Source organism: Mastomys coucha, unplaced genomic scaffold (assembly GCF_008632895.1).
Source record: "Mastomys coucha isolate ucsf_1 unplaced genomic scaffold, UCSF_Mcou_1 pScaffold21, whole genome shotgun sequence".
Lineage (NCBI taxonomy): Eukaryota > Metazoa > Chordata > Mammalia > Rodentia > Muridae > Mastomys > Mastomys coucha.
In genome coordinates, this window is record NW_022196904.1 from 156,253,836 (window position 1) to 156,264,913 (window position 11,078).

At 40.8% G+C, this 11,078-nt stretch overlaps 1 protein-coding gene and 1 pseudogene across 3 annotated transcripts in view; both read right to left on the reverse strand.

Annotated features, from left to right (window-relative positions):
- Positions 1-2,554, reverse strand: part of LOC116103685 (COBW domain-containing protein 1) — a 44,960-nt gene extending 42,406 nt beyond the window's left edge. Inside the window, exon 1 of one of the 3 annotated variants that reach the window (XM_031389982.1) lies at positions 2,327-2,554. In XM_031389982.1, the coding sequence (XP_031245842.1) occupies positions 2,327-2,477 (151 nt within the window). In that variant the 5' untranslated portion in view covers positions 2,478-2,554. Of the gene's footprint in view, positions 1-548; positions 2,228-2,258 lie in introns of those variants that run through there. The other 2 variants (XM_031389983.1, XM_031389984.1) reach the window with 2 other exon arrangements.
- A 3,719-nt stretch (positions 2,555-6,273) lies between these two features.
- LOC116101435 lies at positions 6,274-7,160 on the reverse strand (annotated as a pseudogene).
- Between the last annotated feature and the right edge of the window lie 3,918 nt (positions 7,161-11,078).

The window sequence follows — 11,078 nt, forward strand, 5'->3', positions numbered from 1 at the left end:
GAGGCCAGCCTGGTCTACAGAGTGAGTTCCAGGACAGCCAATGCTACACAGAGAAACCCTGTCTCGAAAAAACCAAAAACCAAAACAAAACAAAACAAAAGCAAAAAAAAAATGCTTTGGAAAGCTCAACCTAACTGGGTGATGTTTAGGAGAGACAGATTTAAGAACACAGAATGAGGAAATTTTTAAAACAGGAGGCCTTGAACATAATTATGTATAGGCTAATGAGAAAACTGAAAACCATAAATGTAAGAAATTTCCTCTGGAGAATTATTAGAACTTAATAATCAACCATGTTATGAAGAAAAAGACATTGCAATATACTTCACATTCATTCAAAAGTATCTAGCATGCACCAAATTGAAGTTTTTGCCTCCATGGAGCTTAAAAATGTTAAGTGGGGGAAGATGGTGGAGGACTTAGATACAAATTAGAAAGCTATTTTGTTGCAAGTTCATCATTCAACAGGAGACAAACAAAATGCTATGGAGAACTTAAGAGGGCTATCTAGCTAGAGTAGTTACAGGAAGATGTATTCCAAGCAGTACCTGTAAGACAGTAGTTCTCAGCCTTCGTATCCTGACTCCTTTGGTGGGATCAAATGACTTTCAGGGGTCACTGAAGACCATCTTACATATCAGATATTTATATTATAATATGTAACAGTAGTAAAATTAGTTATGAAGTAGCAACAAAAATAATTGGGGGAGGGGGTGTTAACCAGAACGTGAGTAAATGTATTAAAGGGTTACAGCATTAGGAAGGTTGAAACCACTTAAGAAGTGATGTAAATTCAATGTGTTCAGCCATCTGACAGGGTAGAGGGGTAGGTAGGAACCAGATCACAGAAGTCCTTGAATTTCTGCTAAGGAACTTAAATTTTCATCCAAGGAGAACCCACTAAGAAACATGACAATCAAACTAACACTTTGTAGTGAAAGGCAGGGCTAGCACAAAGATATATTAAGGAGCAGGGAGACTCAGGACTCCTGTAGTTAGGAAGAAATACTGTTAGTGTTGCATATGGTTGGGAATCTCAGGAGCAGGATTTGAGAAGCTATCGGTGTCCAGAGTGTTGAACACGTTAAATATGGAAATGCCTGTAAGACATTAAAATAAAAACTATTCAGAAGTGAAACTGAAGGATGGAAACCAGAGAAATAGGTTGAAAAATAAGAATAAAGATGCTGGAGGCTAGTGGGACAGTGTTCCCAGCACTTCAAAATTTAAAAAAATACAAAGGAGGCAAACTGTCCCCTAGGTTCAGTCAGTAACAATGAGGTTAGTCCTGACCCCAGAGCTTCAGGCCGTTACCTGTATTGTTCCCTTCACTTATCAGTAAGTCAAATGCAGAAAGGCAAAGGGGCAAGTCTGAAGTATGCTCTTTGGACAAGGAAATCTGTTCCGATTCTATAGAGTAGCGTCTGAATCCCAAAACGTTATTCCTTTATAAAAATGAACCCCAAGTAAAATCTAGAATATCCTTGGTCTGACTCTAGAAGGGGGAGAAAAAACCCTAGAGGTGTGGAGACACCAGTGATTTCTTTGTTTCTAAAGGGTGCGCCAAGATCCAGCTTGTTTGTTGCAGCACACAGGATCGAGAGTACCACTTGATTCATATTTTTTCCACAATTTTTATTTTCCACATTTTTTAGTCACTTATTTGTTGTTGCCTTCTGTTAACTGTAATGCTTTAAAGGGATAACTAAAGAGTTCCAACAAAAAAAATAAGCACATGACCAGATCTTCAGAAAACTGCACCACGTTCACCAATCTGTGTTTTCAAGTATCCCCTGTGCACCCTCAAGACCCCCAGCTTAGGAAAGTTTCCAAAACAAAGGTCTTATTCTAAGTCAAGCTCTTACAGTGCTTCCCAAGCAGCCCTTAAAAGGGGAGGGGGCAGTTGAGGACAGTAAATAGTTGCCACTAATGGCTGTTAGAGTTCGGTTCCTGTGACATGGAATCCACTTAGCAAGGTGTGAGGCAATCTACAGGCGGCATCCTTGTTTTCTTTTTCTTTTCTTTTTTTTTGCTTGATCAGGTCATCCTTTAATAACAATAGGCCGTTTTGCTTTGTTTTGTTTTGGTTTTTTCAGATGAGCAAACTCAGATGACTCTTATTATTTCCATTCTAAACTGAGGTGGGGATGAGCTCACACAAACGTAAGACAACTTATCAAGAGGCCATAAAATTAAAAAGTGAGTCTGGGTTTCAAAACCACCTTTGAAAATGCTAGGAGAGAGACCCCAGCCCCTACCTCGAAGATTCGTCCTCGGCCAGGAGGCCCGGGTGTCTGAGGAGACCCGGCAGCCCCCCGTTAATTACCTAAATACCCGGTGACAATTGTGACTGGAATCTTAATGCTGAAGTCAAGATTTCCCTTTTCTTCTTGGTTGTTGGTCTCAATGGGGACCAATTCAGGACAATCTTCCGCGTACTCTTCTTCCACCTCCACAGTTTTCATAGCTGGTAACATGCCTCCCGCAGTACAGCAGCCCTCTGCTAAAAAAGCTGCCGCCAGTCGCACTTCCGCGACGGGATTCAGTCGGCGCGTGAATGATGACGTCACCACGCCGCGTCGCTTAGCCTGACTCTAAGGAACCAGCCCGCCCCCAGCTACGCCACTATGGAAACTAGACACGCCCTTCCCGGGGAGGATACTCCCCTAACTCAGAGATGAATACGCCCCCACGCACGATGGGCCCGCCCCTTATAGAACGGGACACACCTCCGGGTGTGAGGGCCGTGTCCTCTGAGGGTGAGCCAAACTGCACTTTGTTGTTTGGACGCTAGGAGCTCCCTTGCTTCGAAGCTATAGCGGGCTCCCGCACGAACTACTGTCTGTTGTTAGGGCGGAGGACTTGGGCAGCTTCACCACAGAACAGACATTTCTCAAGTTGACAATTTTTTTTTATTCTCATGAAGTCCATCTTTTTCATTCACAAGGAAAAGAGTGATTATGAAGTCATGCTATAAACTGTAATTGTTCTACAATTATAATTATGTATTATAGCTATCTCATCTTTTACACTGTAATAATTAGTTTTATCTATTTTCCTTTCTCATTTACTTGGATATAAGGTAAACTCAGATCATTAATTGTATTTGTTGGTTCATAATATTCTCATTAGTCTCTGGACTCCTTTGTATTTGTTTATAGTGGACTCCTTGACATAGTACCCCTAACCCAAAAACATTAAATTGCATCTCTTCTACTCCACCTAGAATACTAACTACAGTCATGAATCTGCTTAAGAATACTGAACATTCCTTTATGCGTTTGTTATGGTTTGTCCTTATACACATGCACGTAAATAATGTTGACCATTGTTTGTTTTTCAATTTCATAAAAAAGAGTACCATTCAGTGTATAATCTCTTGGGGTTTGCTGGATTTCCAGCTTCACTACTGAATTTCCTGTCAATTGTTTTCAGGTGTTGCTGTTTTGTTTCATTTTGAGACATTCATACATTTTCCCAACAATGTAAGATATTAGCAGACATGAATTATTTTGCCAATTAAATACAAAATAGTACCTCAATGTGATCATCAGTTGCATTTCTTTGGATTTGAACAAGACCAAGCATCTTTTTATGTGTTTTGACCTGGGACCTTAAGAGGGGCTAGCAAGCATTGCTGTGTGGGCATCAGATCCCATTACAGATGGTCGCTGTGAGTGACCATGTGGTTGCTGGGAAATGAACTCAGGACCTCTAGAAGAGCAGTCAATGCTCTTAAACACTGAGCTATCTATCTCTCCAGCCCCTCCAAATGAGGTTTTAATAAGTTATATACATTGGGTGTTCAAAGTACTCTAAACACTCATCAACTGATAGACAAACAGAATGTGATATATCCAGACTGGAAAAATTAATTGGTGAGAAACAGGTACAAAGTACTGGTGACTTGCTACCAGGTAAGCATATCTCAAAGACATGCTAAAAAATAAATCCATTTGTAAAGACTATACATTATTCAGCCCATTAATATAGAATGTCCATGGCAGGCAACAGGTTATCGACTCCTGACTCCTAAGGGCTAGGGGTTTAATAGTTCTTGCTAGTGGGCACCACGTGTTTTTATGATAGTAAAAATGTTCTAAATATGATTCTCACTATGGTAGAAGAACTCTGAATCCACTGGAAAACATAGAATTGTACACACTAGATTAGTCAATTTTTTCTTACATTGAGTTTTATCTTTTAACTACTATTTTAGGTAAAGGCAATCATGTGCTCAGATGTTATGCCAGTTTGTTTTGTTTTGTTTTGTTTGACAAAAAGAATTGATAGTTTTAGCAGTTTAAAGTTCTAACTTCAGGTGCAAACATAAGGTTTATAACTTGGTAAAATTGTTCCTTTCACCTCTTTCCATATCTCTTTCCAGTAAAATAATTATCCGTTGAATTTGTGGAGTTGTCATTTTCTTTTCTCACTTTAGTAACAGCAGAATTTCAGAAGAGCAAGGGTTTTTTCTTCTTTCTTTCTTTCTTTCTTTCTTTCTTCCTTTCTCTTGCTTGCTTGCTTTATTTATTTATGTATTTATTTTTAAATTTGTTCACTTTACATCACTGTCCCTCCTCCCAGAGCCCTCTTCCCACAGTCCTTCCCCCATCCCCTTCTCCTTTGAGAGAGTGAAACACCCCCCCCCAGGTATTCCCCTCCCCTGGCACATTAAGTCTCTGTAGGGGTTAGGTGCTTCTTCTCCTGCTGAGACCAGACAGGGCAGCCCAGCTAGTAGCACAGATCCCAGAGACAGGCAACAGCTTTTGGGATAGCCCTTTCTCCAGTTGTTCAGGATCCACATGGAAGGGCTGGGCTAGTTCCAGCCTGTGCATGTTCTTTGTTGGTGATACGTAGATCTAGTCTCTGAGAGCCCCAAGAGTCCAGGTTAGTTGAATCTGTTAGTTTTCCTCTGGAGTTCCTATCCACTTTGGGGTAGCAATCTTTGCCTATATTCCTCCATAAGAGTCCCCAAGCTTCATCCACTGTTTGGCTGTGGATCTCTGCGTCTGTGTGAGTCAGCTGTTGGGTGGAGCCTCTCAGAGGACAGCCATGCTAGGCTCCTGTCTGCAAGCACAACAGAATACCATCAATAGTGTTAGGGATTGGTGCTTGCCCATGGGATGAGTCTCTAGCTGAACCAGTTATTGGTTGGCTATTTCCTAAGTCTCTGCTCCATCCTCCATCCCTGCATTTCTTGTAGCAGGATAATATCTGGGTTGAAAATTTTGTGGGTGGGTTGGTGTCTTTGTGACACCATTGGGGTTCCTGCCTGGCTATAGAAGGTGGCCTCTTCAGGTTCTATATCTCCATTGTAGTGAGTCTTAGCTAAGGCCACTCCCATTGATATTGAGAGTCTCTCCTATCCCAGGTCTTTGGAATGTCCTCGAGATGCCCCCCACACCCACACCCCAATCAGCTTCAGATTTCCATTCATTCTCTTGATCATCTGGCCATTTCTCCTGTCTCTCCCTACATCTGATCCTGAAAACTCCTCCATTCCCCTCCCCATCCTCTCTCCCATTCAGTTCCCTCCATCTATCTGCCTCCTACAACTATTTTATTCCCCCTTTTAAGTGAGATTCAAGCATCCTTGCTTGGGCTTTCTTTCTTGTTTAGCTTCTCTGGGTCTGTGGAATGTGGCATAGTAATACCCACTATATCTATGTATAAGTGAGTACATAGCATACTTGAGCTTTTGGGTCTGGGTTACCTCATTCAGGGTGATATTCTCACGTTCAATCCATTTGCCTACAAAATCCATGATGTTTTTGTTTTTAATAGCGAAATAGTATTTCATTGTGTAGATGTACCAAACTTTCTTTATCCATTCTTCAGTTGAGAGATATCTCGGTTGTTTCCAATGTCTGGCTATTACAAATAAAGCTAAAGAGAAGATTTTAATCTATTTAATATTTAGAGCCTCAGTTCTCCTGAGGTAACTAGATTGTATTCTTTTTTTTTTTCCTAGATTTCATTCTAGCATAACAGATTTACCATTCTTAAAGTGAGCCTCATTAATTAATTGAAAGTGTCCCTTTTTTTGGTTTTGAATATTTTTATTTCTTCCATTTTTTATTATCATTTATTGTCATTATGGAAATGGCTTTAAGAGAAAACTGGTCAGATGAATATTATTGCTTCCCACTTTCCAACTGGTCAATAATTGCCGTTGATAAAACAGACAAGCCCAAATAATCTGTCCAGGATGTTCATGATATGGCATATTATACAGCATGCCTGTTCTTGGGGAGAACACCCAGGACATAATTATTGTACACTTCTTGATCCCATCATACAAGAGAAGCACAAAGGCACCACCCATGCCTCAGAGAATGTTGGACCATGCACCCTTGAAAAAAGCCTTGCTTCCTTCATCGGGAGCTATCTACCGCCAGCAGTCAAGCGTGCCTGTATGTGATATCAGTTCCTTTGTGTCCCGACTGCATCATCATACGACGGTGAACAGTGTCAAAAGGCATAGGAAGTCTGGCGAGCGACAGCAGTGACAGACTGTGCAATCATCCAGCTGATGAAGATGTGAGTATTCTTGGGATCTGGGAGCATTCCCTTCGCAGTGTCATAGATACTAAAGTAGGCAACTCGGTAGATAATGCCCTGTGCTGACACATTAAAGCCTTGGTACAGGCCCTTAATCCCATCTGATTTGTAGATCTTAACCAGGCAGTCACTGAGGTCTTTGAACCCCCTTTCAGCTCCAGCTTTGCCCACATCACTGCTAGACGAGTATGGGCAAAATCAAGAGGGTACACAAAACACAAAGCCCCAGCAGCAGCACCTGATGCCAGGTTCCCTGCAAAGTAACGCCAAATCTGGGTCCTCTTGTCCACACCACCCAGAAAGATCTGCTTGTATTTATCTTTGAAGGCAAAGTTGAGAGCCTGGGTGGGGAAGTAGCTAATGACATTGGCCAGGTTACCACGCCAGAAAGACAGGACTCCCTGTTCCTTGGGGATATGAACCACGCAGTCTCCAATGGTCGTGTATTGCTTATGTGCCATGATTTGCTTGCTGGCATGCTGTACCTGCAGCAGCAGCTTGGCCCACTCAATGGGTACTACCACCATCTTGGAGATGGCCGCGGCCACTCCACCGGCCAAGAAGTCCTTGGCGAAGGACACAGCGGCATCTGTCATGTTGAAAGCAAAAAAATAAAAAAGAGGCAGGCAAGTGCGGCCAGGACTGGTTTGACAACTGGCTTTGATTCCTAGACTCTCGAAGATGTCTTTTAAAGTAAGTAAAAAACAATTCCTGCATATAATATTGTAGAATGTATCACAGTTATTCATTTATCTTAAAAATCCCCTTTGCAGTTAGCTTTGTTATTTTATTTGATGTCAATGAATTTATGGTAAAACAATATTAACAGCAATAATTATGATGTGTGGAGACCTTAATATCTAATGACTATCACACTAAGCATATTAAATATATTTTACTCTAAGATAAATACTACTTGTGTGCCCACTTCATAGACAGGAAAGTAAACATAAATAGGAAACTAAAGGACATTAAGTATCATGCCCAAGATCATAAACAGTGAGTAACAGCCCTGTGGCTCACTCCAGAACCAGAAATTTCATGTTCTTCCAAACCAAGGATCTGAAAACTTTAAAAACAATACATAAACCAGATAATAAATTCTTTAGGCTTTTACAGGCCCAAAAGTCAAACCTGGAGAGAATTTGATTATATAATAAAGGTAAGACAGATTTCCACCCCCTTTAAAATTCAGATTTCAGTTTATTAAAAACTGTAAAAAAACCATTAACACTTGCAGTCTATTCAAAAACATAAGAGGCAGCAGGCTATGGTTTATCAGCTCCGGATGTAATGTAATATTTCCTTACACTGCAGCAAATATAGTTTAGCAAAAAGGACTTTTGCTATCTTAAGTTTGGGTTCTAAATCACTCGGCATTCCAGCAACCTCTTGCTCTGCAGTTTCAAGGGCACCACAATTACTGTAAGCCTAGTAACCTCTATCAGAGGGGCTGAAGCTCAGAAATGACTCCTGCCCCGTTGGGGAGAGACCTCAGTTGAGCAGTATGTGATCTTTGCTCAATAGGAGCCCTGCTAGTGAGGAGCAAAACAGGTAAGTTTTTCAGGGAGTCTAGAGTCTAGCAGCTCAGCTTTGTGACAATCACCCTCCTTTATCAAAATCCTTGGGCATATTTCCCTGTCACTTCCTGTTGTTCCATTTTTTTTCTTCCTTGAATAGTTATATCCGTCGACATGAGAAAAGGTAAGTGCTCTGACCATATCTAAGACTGAGAAGAAAGAATGCCAACTGCCCTTTCTTTTTTCTCTCACTTTTTTTTTTTTTTTTTTTTTGCAACTTCCTGCATAGGCTCGCTCAGAGCCAGCAATAGCTCCTGGTTTAGACAAAAGGAAACCGAGAGTTTCACAATTAGTCCACTTCTTCTTACTTAGCAAATAAAACTAACAAAATATTTTTATAAATATTTAATGTTTACCAGTTTATTTGCACATGAACATGTGGGGAACATATCAGGAAGGCCTCAGAGTATTTATTGGCAGCTATTCTTGTGACTGCTTTGGGTAAAGCTGACTATTGGAATTCAGTGCTTGATTATCTTGTGTTAAACTACACAGCCACTCTAAAGACATATATCTCCTCACTAGAATATTGAAAGTGGTGGGGAGATGAAATACATACCTTTCCATGTTTTGGGGGGTATGTGACTTTCATTTTAAAGGCTGTTGGCAATACTTTTAAACTTTGTTATCATGTGGTGATTGAATAATGTTATTAATAAAGCTTATCGTACATGCCAGTCAGTTATAAAGCCAGCATCCTACAAATTCAAAGGCAAAACCAAACACTAACGAAAGCCTGCAGGCAGACTAGATAGTTTTGCTAGTGTCTATAAACTATAGTATTAAGCAAGGATCTGTACTGAGCAAGACAAAAAAAAGTGAAGTAATTTATGTTGTAATTGCTTAGGGAGATAATTTAAGCAATATCTTCTTTCAATAAAAACTGTTTTGTTTAGTTTGTTAGTTTGAAACTAACTTTTGTGGCTTTGCATTTTACTGTCTAACATTTGTAGTTTTAAGGAAGTATACTTGAAGCACACAGGAGTATACTTAATTTCTTAAATGTAAGTAAAAACACAGAAACGAATGAGAGCTCTCCACCTCGCTTCCTCAGGCTCCTCTCTCTGTTGCCGTTAAAGAGTGCTCAATTCACTTAGCAAAGACTGTGCTACCTGAATTGGAGATGGGTCTCTTCTGATGTCTTCAACTCCCTTTGAGTATGTTCCTCGCTGTCTTAGTTCCTCCATGATGTTATAACAGAACCCGGGACTGGGGACCTGGCAAGTGAGAGAAAACTACTTCAGGAAGTTCTAGAGATGGTGAAGCCCGAGGTCAAGGCATGCGCATGTTTGTTGTCTGATGAAGGTGCGGTTTCTGTGTCCTCCAGAGAAGACGTGTGTTGTGTCCTCAGCTGGCAAATGGTCAGAAGCCCCCTTATTTATTTTTTTTTTGTGTGTGAGATGATTAATCTCATCCATGAGGACAAACTTTGTTACTTACTCACCCTTATGGCCTCACCTCTTAATACTATCACGTTGGTAATTAAACTTCAACTGTATACATTTAGGAGACATATTCAGAACACAGCAACCATCAAAATTGTACTGAAAGAGAAAGATGAGCTGGGCAGTGGTGGCGCATGCCTTTAATCCCCAGCACCTGGGAGGTAGAGGCAGGTGGATTTCTGAGTTTGAAGCCAACCTGGTCTGCAGAGTGAGTTCCAGGACAGCCAGGGCTACACAGAGAAACCATGTCTCAAAAAGAGAGAGAGAGAGAGAGAGAGAGAGAGAGAGAGAGAGAGAGAGAGAGAGAGAGAGAGAGAGAGAGAGAGAAAGATGAATGAAATTTCCCTAAGATTAATTTACTTCTTTTTATTAATTTAACATTTCCTTCCTGCCCTTGAGTCTCACTGTGGACTGCTCCAAATTCATAGCAACATAGATTTTTCAAGCCACTTCCTTCTCTCCACCTCTTTACATCTTCTTTCTTTAAGGAAATTTCCTCAAATTAGCAACTTTCAGCACTCTTATTATCCTACACAGTAACTATATTGTTTCAGTGGTACAAAGACTATCTGAACTAATTGGAGAGTTCCTGAGTTAAGGACTCCTCCCTCCCTTCTTTACTTAAAAAAAAATAATTGTTGAGAATTTCATTTACAAGTATACTGTATTTACACCATTCCAAGCCCTCCCTGTCTTTCTCCAACTCCTCCAGTATTTTCCCTCCCTCAAATTTATGATCTCTTCTCCTATAATTTGTATTGGTGTGTGTGTGTGTGTGTGTGTGTGTGTGTGTGTGTGTGTGTATACAGCCATTGATTACCTCATCTACAGGTGAGTCTGTATGAAGTTTTCCACCATCCGTGTCTACTAGTGTGCTCATTGTGCAGAGCAAGGATACAGGCTGAGATTTCATGAGTACAATATCCTTGTCATATCTGAAAGACATGTTCTCCCAGCAGGCAATCTGGTCCCCTGGCTCTTACAACCTTTCCACCCCCCATCCCCTGAGCCTTGGGGTTTGGGGGTTAGATTGTGTATGTATCATTTGGATATACACATCTCATTGTCACATATTTTCTGTATTTTTACCAGTGTGGATCTCTGTAGTAGCCTCTATCTGCTGCACAAAGAAGTGAGAGCTACACTTACCTGTGGGTACAAGTATTTAGTATACAGTACAGTTGGAAGCTAGATTGACTTAGGAAAATGGTAGTAGTATGTGTTCTGCTAGGATCTATGACATCTATGGCCATAAGGTCTTGGCTGGATTTACAGTCCCAGGTATGAGTTCTGTCTTAGTTTGCCATCTATTGTTGTAATAAACACCATGACCAAAAGCAACTTGGGGATGGTTGAAATGGCTTAGTGGGAAAAGGCACTTGCCCCCATGCCTGGGTTTGGTTTTCCAGAAGTCAGTCAGTGGAAGGGAAGAACTCTGGCAAATATTCCTCTGACATTACTATGTGCCTTGTGGGAACACACACACACA